At 39.6% G+C, this 17,453-nt stretch overlaps 1 protein-coding gene across 1 annotated transcript; it reads left to right on the forward strand.

Annotated features, from left to right (window-relative positions):
- The first annotated feature begins 483 nt into the window (after positions 1 to 483).
- Positions 484 to 17,453, forward strand: LOC139738115 (ADP-ribosyl cyclase/cyclic ADP-ribose hydrolase 2-like). The gene is made up of 7 exons (XM_071648778.1): positions 484 to 608; positions 1,590 to 1,722; positions 9,658 to 9,897; positions 10,525 to 10,601; positions 13,946 to 14,047; positions 16,568 to 16,660; positions 17,444 to 17,453. The coding sequence occupies exons 1-7, from the start codon at positions 484 to 486 to the stop codon at positions 17,451 to 17,453; spliced, it is 780 nt and encodes a 259-aa protein (XP_071504879.1).

A 17,453-nucleotide genomic window follows, 5' to 3' on the forward strand; every position in this document is an offset into this window, starting at 1 on the left:
GTAGATCTATAGACCACTTGACCATTAGAAATCGGACCAAGGCAAGTGGTGATTAGTCTACTCTACTAGATTTATCTATTCTACTTTCCATACGTGCAATAGATTCATGGGACTTCAGGGTTCATGAATATGTATGTACATATATGTATATAGATAACAATTATATCTATTAAAAGTTATTATATATATAATATCAATTAGAATGACATCAAAAGAATTAGTCGCTGTAAACTACCTCACTTATTGATACATTATTATGGTTCATCGACAGTCAAGGATGGGGGGGGGGAAAGATCTGCAGATGAGATATGTTGGTAAGTGCGATGCACAAAAATTATAGCAGTACACTGAGTAACGAAACAATAATAGTAATTTATGCGTCTTTCAGATAAAACCACAACAGCGCCATTACTTGGACACTTGAGAATGATGAAGAGGTCTTCGCCCCCTTTTCGCTCTTTTCTTGGTCGTCGTTCGCTGGGGATGACCGTTGCCAATCCGAGTGTCGAACTCACTGCAGGGACCACGCCTAACATCACGGGTATCCTCTTCGGACGATGCCAAGAGTACAAAGAATGTCTCCGGGGAGAGCCATGCCTACCATATTAGTAAGTTAGGCACTTCGGGGTTTCTTTTTTTACCCCACCATAACAGAGGGAAGTTTAAGATGATACAAAGTGGATTCATTTTATCTGCATTATACATAATACATAACACGAACATGAATGAAGACATGCTTGTGAAATGAAGGTTCTGTCGCAGCACTTTTGAAGTCACACAAATAAAAATACCTATTGGGATGGATTCTAAGAGGTCGCGGAACAGGAGGGCCTGCAGCAACCCCTCCCACCCCCACCCCAAGCACACACAAGCTTGGCTTAAAAAAAAGAAGAAAATCGAAAAAAATTAAAACCATGACTTTAGAGGGCTTCACCTCAAATTTCTTTGCGTCAAACACCAGCAACATAATATATGCTGAAACTTAACATGTGCATGGCAACTGTTTCCATTGTACAGGCACTAAATACCAAACCTATTATCAGTAAGAATGAATAGGTCAATAAATAGTTTGATGAATATAATTCTCAAGGAACAAAATAGAGAGAGCAAAACTCAGAAATCTGAGCAAGTGGTTGCCAACTGAAGGTTGTCGTTATTCTCAATAGTAGCAGAAGTAATAGTAAAGTTTTAGCATCATTATCATTGTTAATTATATCATTGTCACCATTGTCAAGTTATCGTAATCTTCATGTCAAGCTTGGCAACAAAGGAGAAGAAAAACCTTATATCAAAGTGAAATCAAATCTATAAAAGAGGGTTTGTATTCACCTGAACTGATTTTAGTCTCTCTCCTTTTTTATGAATGAAGAAACAACAGATATGTGTACTGAATCCCAGTCATGTGGACCTTCTTTTTCCTCCTCCTTCTCCTCCTCCTCCTCCTCCTCCTCCTCCTTCTCTTTCTCCTTCTTCTTCTTCTTCTTCTTCTTCTTCTTCTTCTTCTTCTTCTTCTCCTTCTTCTTCTTCTTCTTCTTCATCATCATCATATTCATCATCATCTTTTTCTTCTCCTTCTGGTCACTCCCCAGCCGTAACTTGAAATGTGAGCCCATCGTGAACTCGTTCATGAGTGCCATCCGAAGCGTGGACCCATGTGCAACACCGCCTGATGCTTTCGACGCGTTCCTTAACATGGCTCCTCCTCGAACAAGGAGAGGCAAAGTGAGTCAAGGAATCTAGATGACAAGATACAATTCTGATGGCTGGCAGCATTCACGCAGTATTATAGACTTCGGTCTATATAGGACGAGCGCATGGCGAGTTGTGGAAACTCGCCTATTGTAGACAAAAGATGACTTTAGGAGCTTTGTTTAGATCAGAGGATAAAAAGACAACTTGTTACAGGTGCACGTCACGAGTCCGACACTCACGAGTCATACAGCTCACAAATCATACAGCCCATGAGTTATACAGCTCACGAGTCATACAGCCCATGAGTTCGACACTAAGCTAACAAGGCCCACGAGACCGACACATTATAAGCCCGGTGTTGTATCTGTCGAACTCGTGGGCTGTTTTTACCTAGTGTCGAACTCATGGGCTTTATTTGTCTAGTGTCGAACTCATGGACTGTATGACTCATGGACCTCTTTTCAGTGTCAAACTCTTGGGCTGTATGGCTCGCGGGTGTCGGTCTTGTGGCCTCCGTTGAATCTCGCCTATTAGAGACGAAACGACGACTTCTCAAAACCCTTAAGGGCGCTTTGTTTATGATCAGAGGATAACAAGACAACTTCTTACATCGTGCAAACATATATCTAGGCGCCATAGTGAGTTTAGATAAAGGCGCCTTCGTACCACTGGCGTAGCCAGGGGGGGGGGGGGGGGGCGATGGGGGCGGTCGCCCCCCTAAGATTTGGACCGGGGATTTGGGAGGCGGAAAAAAAATGCGTGTATACTGTATGCACGCACATGAAGCGGGTCTCCTTTGCAACCTTTCATCAAATAAGATTTTTTTTTTTAATATTTCACTCAAAGTGTGCACCAGATCGTTGAATTTCCATTCAAAATATGCAAAATCTCTCGTGCTTGGGAGGGGGTATCCCCCTCCCAAACCCTCCTCCTCTGTGCCTCTTTCCCTAGCTAAGTACACTTTTTAGATTTACAAAAAATTCTGAATAATTCTGAGTGCACAAGACTTATCACTTATATTCCGAAAACTGAAGGTTCCCTCATGTATAAGGGGAATTTCCCCTTTTAATCGACCCTTTCCTCCCTCAGCCCCCCCCCCCCCCATCAGTTTTTTTTTTTTTGGTGATTTCCCAAATGTTGATTCCATCAAATATGCGTATACGAGATATCTCAATTTCAACCTTAAAGAGATAAAAGCTCCATCGGAAGGGAAGGGTGGAGATAACACTCGCCCACGCCTTCTCCCTGCTCCCCCCCCCCCCCCCCGCCATGCAAAGAAGTACATTGTGGCTATACCCAGATCGCTTTATTTCAATTCTAAAAACGCAAAAGTTCCGCGAGCGGGAGGGGGAATCCCCCTTCCCCTAAGCTCTACCTCACTAGACTTTATACATACGCACAGATGGTGCACATTCGGAATAAGAGCTAAATTCCGTGATTTTAACACTTCGATGAAAAAGTGTTGCACCAAAAATTTGCACCAGATCGCTGAATTTCAGGTCTGAAAACGCAAAATCACCTTCGTGTGGGAGGGGATATGCCCCTAGCTACACCCTCGTGTGCATGCTTTTTCTGTTTGATTGCTGAACAGACAGCGTTCATGATATTCAGACTAGTGTATTTAAATCATACCATTTTATAGGCAATTGTTCAATAATAATCTACACTAAAATATACTTCAACCTTAAACAAGTGGGACTGTTTCAACTCGTTAAAACACGCAAAAACATGCATCAAATTGCACCATTTGCAACATCAAAATGCAAAACATTCTCACGTGGGAGGGGCGACACCCCCCTCCCACACCCTCCCCTACCCCCTCGCTCGCTCCGCTCGCTCGGGTTCAGTCGCGTTCATGATATTCAGTGAAAAGAATTAATACAAGAAGTGTATTTGAATTATACCATTTTATAGGCAAATTGTTCAATAATAATCTACACTAAAATATACTGCTACCTTAAACAAGTGGGACTGTTTCACGTCGATAAAACGCGCAAAAACATGCATCAAATTGCACCATTTGCAACATCAAAATGCAAAAAGTTCTTACCGTGGGAGGGGGACACCCCCCTCCCACACCCTCCCCTCCCCCCTCGCTCGCTCCGCTCGCTCGGGTTCAGTCGCGTTCATGATATTCAGTGAACAGAATTAATACAAGAAATGTATTCAGATTATACCATTTTATAGGCGAATTGTTCAATAATAATCTACACTAAAATATACTGCTACCTTAAACAAGTGGGACTGTTTCACGTCGATAAAACGCGCAAAAACATGCATCAAATTGCACTATTTGCAACATCAAAATGCAAAAAGTTCTTACTGTGGGAGGGGGGACACACCCTCCCCTACCCCCTCGCTCGCTCCGCTCGCTCGGGTTAAGTCGCGTTCATAATATTCAGTGAAAAGAATTAATACTAGAAGTGTATCTAAATTATACCATTTTATAGGCAAATTATTCAATAATAATCTACATCAAAATAAACTGCTACCATAAACAAGTGGGACTGTTTCACGTCGATAAAACGCGCAAAAACATGCATCAAATTGCACCATTTGCAACATCAAAATGCAAAAAGTTCTTATTGTGGGAGGGGGACACCTCCCTCCCACACCCTCCCCTACCCCCTCGCTCGCTCCGCTCGCTCGGGTTCAGTCGCGTTCATAATATTCAGTGAAAAGAATTAATACTAGAAGTGCATCTAAATTATACCATTTTATAGGCAAATTGTTCAATAATAATCTACATCAAAATAAACTGCTATCATAAACAAGTGGGACTGTTTCACGTCGATAAAACGCGCAAAAACATGCATCAAATTGCACCATTTACAACATCCAAATGCAAAAAGTTCTTACCGTCGGAGGGGGGACACCCCCCTCCCACACCCTCCCCCCCCCCCCCCCCTCGCTCGCTCCGCTCGCTCGGGCTCGGTCGCTTCGCTCCCTCGCAGACTAACCGCCCCCCCCCCCCCCCCCTAAGATGAAATCCTGGCTACGCCGTTGCTTCGTACATCCTCGTCGTGGACAAGATGACTAGATGTCTCAGGCTGCAAGCATGAGGCACAATTAAAGAGTCTCAAAAAGAAAGTGACTGAGGCACTGCCGTATTATGGTCTTGTTTTTATAAACAACTTGCTTAATCAAAGCTGCTATGGCAACAGAAAGGCATAATCATATCTATACCTTCTGTCTCTCTCATATACAAGTCAGCTGAAAATTTAGGTCGGTGTACAACGAGCCAACGTTTGACGCCGTGTAATGTATGAAGCAAAGCATACTTTGGATGTCATGTTATAATGTTAACTTCAATCTTTTAACATTTCTTCCTCTTGTACAGGCAACATGAAATGACGCCGTATTAGATTGTGCTGGGTTAGATCGAAGTGAAAGGAGTGTACGAATAATGTGTCTCACACAGTAGAGACTGAGACATGATCTAATGTTTGATTGAGCTCACTTTGGCATTGAATAACAACCGCAAAAGAAATAGTGACAGTTGATATTTGAGAATGAATAATTTCGACCCTGTAAGATAAAGAGTCAATTCTATCTCAAAGTTGACTCTAACAGTGCAAGGTCATATCAGAGCAGTGAAATTTTGATAAATTTGATACGGGGGGCAATTAACAAGCAATACTTTTCAAAAAAAATCTGCTAAAATCATTTAGGTCGCTTTCATATTTTCACACGTCCGAACGAAATTGAAAACGAAAGTTTGCAACTGTATGCGGTTAGTGGAGTTTGTGTTTAGCATGTAATATAGAGTTGATACGTAGCCATGTTTCCGACTTCCTTGATATTCGGTGTGGACAGGATAAGTCTTGCTGGGAGCAGGTCTGCATGGCTGACGGGTTTTAAAGTGCAGTGTCACTACATATTCAAGTTTAATTGAATAAATAGATTTAATAAAATCAAACGAACATCGTGATTGAAGTTTCGATAAAGTAGGAAACTAAAAGAGACAAGGCCTGTAGGATTTAGTTTAAACTTTCACACGTTGTTTTTTTTTTCCGAAATAGTGATGTTGACGCCAACCACGTATGCAAAATCAGATGAAGTATCGATGTCATAGTACCTTACCCGTCGCCAAGTGACTTCCAGAGAAATCTTCACTAAAAATAAGTTTTTGAAATTATGCTCTGGAAGTAATTATGTGCATCTTTTGCGTGAAGTCTTGGTATTATAGATCAATAATTAGTAACGATGACTTCTGAGGATAAGGACTTGCTCGATGTTGAGTCTTTCATCGAAATGTGGATTGAGTGAAAGCAGCAACATTAGTAAAACACATCAGTGAAAGTTTGAGAAAAATGCAAAAGTTATGAATTTTTACAGTTTTGGTGTTGTACCCACTGGATAAGTAGACTACTTCAGTTTATGACATCATGTGTGGACAACAATATAAAGAAAATATAAAGAAAATTCAACAAATTTCACTTTTCAAGCGTAATGAAAGAGCACTTGACTAATCTGTCAGAAAGCTGGGGGAATGATATTAAACTTAACATAATGTCAGTAACAAGTTGATGGAATGTGTAATTTTCATGATAAATGAATTTTTGTGGGATTCTCCTCATATTTTCTCTATGTCGTTGTCCACACATGACGTCATGAACTCTAGTTGTCCCCTTACCCAGTCATTGCAACACCAAAACTATAAAAAATTCATAACTTTGGCATCGATTGTTCGATCACCCTCAAACTTTCACTGGTGTGTTCTAATAATGTTGCTGCTTTCACTCGATCCAAATTGCTCTTTGGGTTTTGGTTTCCTTTAAGGTATAGAATCAAAGGTCGATGAAAGATATCGCATATGACGAATATTGTCATCTTATCGACTTTGCATAGAATGCTTTAAACCAATACCACTGTTTTATAAAACTGTATAAAAAGGATTAAAATGTCGTCACTTTCACGATTTTTTGTCCCACTCTGATAAACTTCTAAGATTAAAACAAAACGAAACAAAACAAAACAAAATAAAACAAAACAAAACAAAACAAAAGTGACAGTCTTCTTAGAGATTTGATATCCATAGAAAAACGAGTGAAACTTTGCTATAATTTGCCCCTTATTATCCAGTGATATTAAGATCATCCGTTTGAAGCATAATTTGTATTTTATCATAAATTCGTCGTGATAATTGGGCTATTTGGTTTTACAAATGGCAAGTATATAAAACCGAGTGAATTTATTACATGTCTTAAGAAGGTATGCTCTTAAAACGAAAGTGATAGGTATGACACGATATGATATATTTCCGTTTCGTTTCCTTTGTTTAGCTGTAAACATTCTCAATCTCCATAATATATACAGTTACCGGATGAGACCCGAAACAATTTCCGTTATAAATGTGCATTCGGTCACCAATATAAAAGGAGCATGAAAACCAATTGTGTATGCGATTAAGGGGAATATAGAAATATTAGTAGAACACACCAGCGAAGTTTGAGGAAGTACGAACAATCTGTTAAAAAAAACTGTAAAATTCTAATTCATTGCTATGGAGAAGCCTACAACACTCTGTGACGTCATGTATAGAAACAACATAAGGAAAACATTAGGAAAATATCAACTTTTTTCATATTCCTGGCAAAGTAAATGAGCATAATAATCATACCTTTTTCAGTAGGCAGGAGGAATAATATTGCCCTCAACATGTGTCAGTAACAAGTCGAATGTTTACGTCGATGTAGGGCAATTTTGTCCATCAGGCGCAAGTCGAGGGAACGAACTGTGTCTTTCATTAAAAAAAATAAATGTTGTGGATTTCCTCTTAATCTCTTTATATAGTTGTATCTATTGTTAGCTCCACGAATTTTTTTTTTAGTAGTCTCCTCATCCAGTGATGGCTTCAACGAATCTTTAAAAGTTCATAAGTTTCGACGGTTGTCCGAAATTCCTCAAACTTCGCGGACGTGTTATGATATTGCTGCATGCATTCAATCCACATGTAAATTCGACTTCGATTTCCCTGCTATATGACGGCTGCTTGATTACATGATCTCGGGTGTCCCCAAAAAAGCGGAACGGTGGATTTTCAGTACCTTGCGTTCTAAAAGTGATATACTTTTTGACATCATTAGAAAGAGCATCTTCCGCAGAAGACCACGATACCAAAATCATTAAATTTGGTTCTGTACTTTTTATTCTACGCCAATTTCTGTAAATGCAGTCATTTTCAATTTTTTGCGACTTATGAGATAATAATTTGGGTGCGAAACGCGTTCCATACGGTGAATTGTGTAAGCTCGGTGATCCATGTCAACAAAAGATAACGCTTTCATATTGGGCGCGCGCACACACACACACACACACACACACACACACACACACACTGTTTTTTTTTTCCTGGCCCGTGCCCAATGTGAAAGCTGTATCTTTTGTTGACATGGATCACCGAGCTTACACAATGTTCACCGTATGGATCGCGTGTCGCGCTCAAATTATTATCTCATAAGTCGCAAAAATCCGGCGAAATTTGACAATGACTGCATTTTCAGAAATTGGCGTAGACTAAAAAGTACTGAACCAAATTTAATGATTTTGGTATCATAGTCTTCTGCGGAAGATGCTCTTTCTAATGATGTCAAAAGATATATAACTTTTAGACCGCAAGGTACTTAAAATTCACCGTTCCGCTTTTCTTGGGACACCCGGTATAGTGGGATGAATAGAACTAGAATGACATACACTAAAACAGAAAGGAAACATAGAGATACTGTCATAGACTGAAATTATATAGCTCTCATCAAGACTGATTTCATTAACGTTTCCATGTATATATACACTACACGATCATTGATTAAAGAATAGGAAGATCTCGTAAAACAATGATGCATGATCACAGTGTTTTTTACGAACTAATTTGTCGTTCGAGATGCCTGTTTCCTAGAGTATGCGCTGATGCAAGCATCGCTCGAATAGAAGCTTACGCTTTGAAAATGAATAACATGAAGATGATAATTATTTTATTTGAGGGTAGTACAGACGGCGAGGTGTCTATATGATTACAGGAAATTCTTATCGAGAAGGACGTCCAAACAATGGGGAACGTGACTCGTCGCTTTATGAAAGTCATTATGATTACAAGTCATTCATGACCGATGCGTTTATGCGGTTATTTTTGTTGTTGTTGGTTACATTAAATGAAAACAACAACTTCCACTTGCTATGTGACACCAACGGTGGTATCAACTACATCGAATAGGCACGTATGCCGGAAGTGAGCTATATAGCCTACCAACAAGGCTACACTTCTCACTAATAATGATAGTTGCCTTCTCATCCACGACCCTCATTAGCTTTCAGGGGTACAGGAATCAACATGCCTATACAGCGCCTCGATTGCAGGCCGAGTATGAACGTATACTTCAAAGTCTATTGTATGCATTTTTTAAAGCAGTTTAAGAGCGGAAACTTAAGGTGAAATTACTTTGTCATGATGTTTATAATGACTTTTTGATTTAGCAATGTTTTGAAGATCTTTATGCTTTGGTATACTAGCAAATCGGAGATTTGTGAGAAAATGAACTCCTCGTCTCTTTTAAATTTCGAGTTATGTGAAAGCGCGCAAAAGTAATTCCACTGCTTTCTTATTTTATTTAGAATTTTCCTGGAGACTTTCATTTGTTTTTAAGAGGATATCTCAGAACATATTTACTAAAGCCATGTTACAGAACAACAGTGTATCATCGTCATCAATGATAATCATGATTACAATCTATTTATCATAATATCATAACACCATTGCATTTGAATCTTTTCGGATATTTGCAGGTGAAGTGAGGCAGAAAATGATTTGTAACGACCATGATTTGTTTCTTGGTTTCTTAGTCATTAATGCTATTTTGTTCTCCTTTTCATTTTATGATATGTGCTGTTTTTGTATTCTTATTATTATAGATGTTTTATTTTGTGTGTGTGTGTGTTTGGTTTTTTGTTTTTTTCTACATCTGGCAGACAACTTTCTGGTCTGGTGTTTTAGGCGCCAACATTCCTCAGGACGTCGCTCAGGTGACGTCAGAGCACACGGTACTGGAGGAGACTCTACCAGGCTACATGGCGGGTAACCTCACGTGGTGCGGCTCGACAGACGACTCGAGTTCGGCAGGATTCAACTTTACCGCCTGCCCAAAGTGGGGAGACAGGAACTGCCCAAATCACACCATGGCTACCTTCTGGGGCAGCGCTTCCAAGAGAGTGAGTTCTCTCGCTGTTGTTATTTTGATTTTTAAGGCGCTTGTCATCCGAAGAGAAAAAACAAACAAACGTGAAAAGTGACACAAATAGTGTGAGGTGGTCAAACAACATATGATAACAGTGTTCATAATATAGGCCTACATTAGAAACAGAATGTGTCACGAACCACCAAATTCTCAAAAATTTGTTCATTTGAGGGAGATCATACTGCTTTGCTTGACAGGAAACAGTGGCGGATCCAGGTGGCGCCTTTGATTTTTCTTAGAATAAAATAAAAAATAAAAAATGATATATTTTTGATTGTAGTGTCACCAGAAAATTGCGCTGAAACTTTTTTTTTTGCTTGTCATCCGATGAAACTTGGATAACCCGAAAGTGGCACGAGAAATATGTTTTGCCCCCCCCCCCTCCCTTTACGGAATAACTGTATCCGCCCCTGGAAAACAAACCTGCGAGGATTGATTATTGCACCACGTAAGTAAGCACTGACGATATCTTGCACATTATGTTTCTGATATCGTTTATGGCAAGAGAATGATTTCTTATTCCTCACATTACCTTATTTTGTTGACGTTTTGTTGTCATCATTATCGTCCTTTTTTTTTTTTTTTTTTTTTTTTTTTGCAGCTGGCAACTCAGGCCGAAGGACAGGTATTTATCGTGTTGAACGCTCAACGCAAGGGAGGAGCATTCAACCTCAGCAGGTAAAAATTTAGTTTACATTGTAGCGCCCTCACGGACTTGTCGTTGACTTGCGATACGAGGTTCTATGAAATTGAGCTCGGAAGTGCCGAAGTAGAATGCAATGCAACATACAAAGCGCTCGAACTTTAATTCTGTTTGTTTGTTTGTTGTTGGTAGTTTTGTTGTTACTGTTGTTTTTTCTTTGTCTTTTCACGATTACGTCAGCTGTAGGGATTTACTTGTTTTTAACATACGTTTTAGTCCTACAGGCATTATATGCCATCACTGTGTTTGAATAGACTATACGCGCATGCGCCACGTCATAGATGATGACCCGATGAGGAAGGAACATCTGTTAGAAGGGATTAGGATTAGAATGAGCACTAAGAGGACTTTTAAGAGGAGGGAAATACTGGAAGAAACCATGTTAGTTGGTTTGTTGATTTATCTGTCTGTTCGAATGCCCATTTAACTCTCCTCGAGAGTGCTGCTGTTGATGCTCATCCAGCTATTCTTCTTGGTGACTTTAATATACATGTAGATGATTCTGCTGATAGTTTCGCTCAGTCTTTTCTCAATGCCGTTGGAATGAAGCCTTTGGGTTTCATCAACATGTTAAGGGTGCCACTCACCAAGCAGGCCACACACTTGATTTAGTCTTTAGTAGGAAATCTGAAGATATTATTTCCCATATCACTGTATTGCCATCTTTGCCATCTGATCACTCCGCCATTCTTTCCGCCATTAATCTTAAAGGCCCACCAAATCCTAGAAGAAAAGTAAGCTTTAGAAAGCTTCGCAATATTGACACCAACTCTTTCCGCCAGGACATTAAACAGGCTTTGTTGACTTCCCAGTGTACGTCTTGTCCTACAGAAGCAATTTCAATGTATAATGACATGCTGAGTAATCTGTTGGACAAGCATGCCCCTGTTAAAACCGTGACTGTGACAATTAGACCCAATGCCCCTTGGTTCTCTGATGAGATTAGGGAGGCCAGGAGGCGTCGGCGTCGTGCTGAACGTCGCATGTTGAAGTCCGGCATGCAGACTGACATGGGCCTGTATCGTCAAGAATGTGAGCTGTACTACAGTCTGATTACTGATGCAAAGTCCCAGTACCTGAGAAAAGAGATCGCCAATGCTGACTCGAAACGACTATTCAACTTCGTGAAGAAACTGTCCACCCCTTCTGACTCTTCTATCTATCCTGAACACTCATCTGATTCAGAAATGGCGCACAGGTTCAGTATATTCTTCATGAAGAAAATCGATGATATTGTGTCTTCCTTTGTATCTGACGTGAACCATTTGGAGTTATCCGTCCAGGCTCCTGAGAACTCTTTGAACTGCAACCTGAGCGAGTTTAATCCAGTCACTGATGAACAGCTTCGACGTCTCATCATGCTATCTCCACCAAAATCTTGCAGTCTGGACCCTCTTCCAACTTGGCTGCTCAAAGAGTGCCTTGATGAGCTGCTTCCGGTTCTAAAAAACATCATTAACACATCATTGTCATCGGGTATAGTTCCAATACCTTTCAAGACATCTCTTATTTCCCCTCTGTTGAAGAAACCGAACCTAGATCCCGATGTCCTGAGCAATTACCGACCAATTGCCAATCTGCCATTTGTGAGTAAGCTTCTTGAAAGGATTGTGTCTACACAGTTAATGTCTTATGTTGACAGTAATCATCTGCTTCCCACAAACCAGTCAGCATACCGCAACCTCCTCTCAACAGAAACTGCCTTGTTGAAAGTGCTCAACGATCTCCTTCTTGCTGTCGACAAGGGCAATGAGGCTGCTCTTCTTCTTCTTGACTATTCGGCTGCGTTTGACACGCTCGACCACACGTTGCTACTACAACGACTTAGTGATGACTATTCCATCACAGGCACTGCCATCCAATGGATCAAGTCATATCTTCAAGATCGCACACAGAGGGTGATAATCAATGGGACCTGGTCACGTCCTAGTCCTATCAGCTGCGGAGTTCCGCAAGGATCCGTTGCCGGCCCCCCTTCTTTTTCTCCTCTATACAGGTCCACTCACCAGAATCATCAATTGTCATCACGGAGTCAACTACGCTATGTATGCTGACGACACTCAAATTTACATAACTATGTCACCTGGCGATAGGATTGCTGCTGTTAATTCACTGAGAGAATGTCTCAACGACATCAAAGCCTGGTCCACTGCCAACAGACTCCGTCTGAATGAAGACAAGTCTGAACTCATCCATTCTCATCACAGTTTAGGAGCACAGTTCCTCTACCAGATCTAACTACTCGGGATGGGATTATTAAGGTCTCTGACTGTGTTAGAGACCTTGGCTTTACTTTGGACAAACACTTAACTCTTAAACACCATATCACAAACATTTGTAAGTCTGCATCATGGGGTATTTTCAAAATAGGGAAGATCAGGCGTCTGCTTGATCAATCATCAGCTGAGCGGCTCGTCCATGCCTTCGTCTCCTCCTATCTGGACTACTGCAACTCCCTCCTTGCCGGCCTCCCTCTTTCTCACATATCCCCTCTCCAACGTATCCAAAATTCAGCCGCTAGATTAGTCTCCCTTAGTAGGAGACATGACCATATATCTCCTGTTCTCCGCTCACTCCATTGGCTTCCAGTACATTCCCGTATTACTTTCAAGATCCTACTTCTGACGTACAAAATCACACGTAATCTTGCACCCATATATCTTCAAAACCTAGTCTCTCTCCGCTCCTCCTCTTCTGCCAGACCCCTCCGTTCATCGTCCTCTCTCCAATTACTTCATGGCCCCACGTACAAAAAACCCGTTATGGTGACCGAGCCTTCTCTTCCATTGCTCCCACTCTTTGGAATAAACTCCCTCTTTATATTCAGAATGCCTCATCTGTCGAATCATTTAAAATTCTTCTTAAAACTTACCTGTTTAATCAGCTGTAATTTTTTTTTTTCTGGAGGCGCACACAGTTATCAATTATTGTACCATTGTATCACATGTATTTTTCTTTTCTTTTCTTTTCTTTCTTCTTCTTTTGTTACTGTTAACGTTAATTTTGTTAATGTTATTGTGTTTTCTAGTCTATTTGTATGAGCAGCAAAGTGCGCTTAGAAACGTCAGTATGAAGCGCCATATAAATGCAATTATTATTATAAATTATTATTATTAATAGTTATGTGTTATATACCTTACGCAGGACATCAGTCTATTGTGAATTGTGATATTCTTCCATTACGATTAAGGATGGAGTAATTACCAGAGTTAGGTACTATCAATGCGCTATTTTTCTCAATGACCTGCAATGTAATGACACGTTTCCCCATCCAGGCGCGTTTCTCTCATTTTGTACAATATTATTTTGTGTGATGCAGCGTGTTCGCAAGGCTTGAGGCGCCCAATCTTAACACGGATAAAGTGACGAACGTTATGATCTACCTCATCCCGAACTTCACGCTGCCGATTCCGAACAACCAGTAAGTAATTAGTTACAGTGGACTCCCGTTATATCGAAGTCATCGGGACCGGCAATTTTCGTTCGTTATATCGAAAGTTCGTTATAACCAAACAAATAAACAATGGAAATACATAGCATGGATAATCGTCCAGCCTGAATTTCAACTTCGTTGTAACCGGAATTTCGTCATAACCGTGTTCGTTATAACGGGAGTGCACTGTATCTACTGACTTGGAGCATTTAATACCAGGAGGGCCATGCACTGTCATGTTGATGTGATGCAGTAATCCTGGCTCAGATTTGACTTGCCAGTCGCATTCATTGAGCAGGGCGTGACATCTTTATAATTATGCTGGGTCGAGATGAACTACAAACTTCTTTTGCTTGAACGGATCGGGGTTAACTCGCATATATTATGATATTTTTTTCCGAGCAGAAATTTAGTTCGATACATAATATAGTTTGATGCTTTATATATCTTTGAATATATATATATATATATATATATATATATATATATATATATATATATATAGAGAGAGAGAGAGAGAGAGAGAGAGAGAGAGCTTTCCACCTTTTTACTGGTTTTCTTCAGGGTTTTTGAGATTTGTGACAGAATCTTGAACACAATAAAGCAAAAACAAAAGAAAGCAAAACAAACAAAAGCAACAATATGACATACATCGACATGCAATGCGTTGTAAAAGCAATAAAACAGCAATATGGCATAAATATAGTACACATAACTTCAGCAGCGCAATGCAATAATATTCAAAATGTATCAAACAACAAAACTTAATTACTCGAACGGCATATTACACGCAAGCAAAATGATTACCTTGCTTGAGGCATTGGGAAGTGAATCTGTGTAGTTTTGGGGGTATGTGGAGTGGGTGAAAAGGTGGTGCATGCTTTTCGCATGAGTGCGAAGTTTCTGTTCAAGTTTTATTGCAAATAGGTTGCATTTTGATTGTTATGTTGATCTCCAAAGCCCTGAGGAAGACCTGAAAAAAAAATCGAAAGATCGGTATTGATATTAAAGGTGAAAGATTGTAACGTCCGCTGGCTCCTAACTCTTTCCTGTCACGACTATACCAAACATATCACGTTCGTGGCAAAAGCAATTGCATGTTTTGAGCATTGAATATATATATATATATATATATATATATATGAGATATGAGAAATGATATATATATATATATATATTCATATATACATTATGTATTATTTCATGTACATACTGTTCACACATACGAAGTGAGAAAGGCGAGTACACAAGCTATCGCAGGGAGTCAGACTTTCTTTCAATAAGCTTTCGACATTAATCTCTTCTTCATATGTATATGTCTGTACACACAGAATGATAAAGAAATGAACCTGTGATAGGAGGTTATACAGGATAGGGTAGAGGACATATGACTTAAAACAAAATGATAAGCTAGGGAGAATGTACAATGATATTGGAGTAAGAAAAATGTATACTGAAATTGATAAACCTAAATATGATAGAGTGTGTTTGTGGTTACCTGTTCGGTAGACGTAGATATTCTTCGTAATGGATAGTGTGGCCGGTATTGTTATCATAGTTATTATTATCATTATTTTTTTTTTAATGTCGTTTGCAATATCAATGAATTTTGATCTCCAACACCTAGCTTCTTTTTTAAACTTAAATTTCATTTCATTTCATTTATTTTATTTTCATTCTCATTTTCCTCCCAACAACACAGAGTAAATCATCTTAAGCATATTATAGTGTGCGAAAAATAAACAGATCAACTAATAGAGATATGCATACACACCGGATGATACAAAGTTATGTATAGAGGGGTTTAGAGAAAACTGAGAGGTCCACTAAAAAGCAATGCTTGTACATTGTGAACTACTCAAGAGTTTCTTCAAAAATACTTACTGTAATTACAAACACTTAACACTAAAATAATTAAGACAGAATGGAACAAACAGCAGAGGCACATCAACATGACATGACTAAACTGAGGGGATACGATTGAAAGGAATGGGGGAGGGGGTGAGAGGCGATATGATAATAATGACAATAATAAAAATAGTAATAATAATAATAATAATAATAATAATAATAATAATAATGATAATAATAATAAAGATAGTAATAATAATAATGCTGATGATAATGATGATGATAATAATAATAATAATAATAATAATAATAATAATAATAATAATAATAATTATAATAATATTAATAATAATGATAATAATAATATGTCTTATTTACCCCGGGGAGCCTCTTCAGTGTTGCCACTGCTCTACCTGAGGGCCCTACTATTATTATTACCCTATAGCGTTGCCATCGAACTCGGGTCCTCCAATCGGGAGTCGGGAGTCTTAATATACGGCACTGTCCCGCAGTATGCCACAGCGCCCCCACCGATAGAAGACAAACGCTGGATGCAATCCATATGAACCCAAAGTCAATGATATTATACTCAGGGCCGGCAGTTGTACACTACTGTGCATTTATACCCATGGATCCCTTCACACTGTCTGCCACCAGATCTCGCGAAACGTGTACGGATGGTTCTGTGCTCACCTTGCGTAAACAGCTCACCTCGATGAACTTTAGCCAAACCTGTGAGGAAGATCCAACGTAAGTATTCACGCAATCCCAACTTCGTTGAAAAAAAAATTCTCTGTTTGTTACTCCCATCCAACGTCAACATATCACTCAGTGACGGATGATGTTACGAAAGACATAATATTTTGATGCTATGACACTCATGACACTCTTAATTCTCAAACTCAAACTCATGTGGCCTATAAAACAACGAAAACCTATGAAAAGAGTTTGCATATTTTGTGTTTTCGAAGCACTGTTTAGTTGTTGTTGTTGCTTTTGTTTGTTCTTTTTTTTATAGAGGATTGGGTAGATGGTAGGGGCCTATAGAGAGACGTTGTATGAAGGGTCTTAGTACGTGATTTGGCCAATAGGGCTACATCCTTTTGTTCTGCAGAATTGAAAGGAAACAGATTAACTACAACAACAACATTGAATATGGTTGACTCGCAATTCTCGGAAGTAAATGCGTTAAGCTTCTACGTGCGATTGAGGCAATGAGTGTCCGAAAAAAAAGGGGGGGGGAGCTTTTAGGTGTGTAATAAATATCACTAAGAAGGACACGAACGCTTCAAGAATTACAGAGGAATAGTGGTGTGTTCGGATATTGTTTTTTCTGAGACTGCTGCAGATTGTACTTTGCTGCCCTCAACGTTTGATAGTAACTGTGGAATCACTGACCGCTCTCGGGTGTCACGCCTGTCTATTTTCCGCAGCGAGACAAGCTGAAACATAAACAATTCAAGAAAATAGCTTTTACGAGTAAATCAGAGAAAAGTGTGCAAACACAGGGTGTTTTTCGTGTTTGGCACTCAGGCACGAGTAG

Source organism: Diadema antillarum, unplaced genomic scaffold, assembly GCF_040938485.1.
Source record: "Diadema antillarum isolate AM-2024a unplaced genomic scaffold, OU_Dant_1.0 seq00000722_RagTag, whole genome shotgun sequence".
In the NCBI taxonomy this organism is placed as follows: domain Eukaryota; kingdom Metazoa; phylum Echinodermata; class Echinoidea; order Diadematoida; family Diadematidae; genus Diadema; species Diadema antillarum.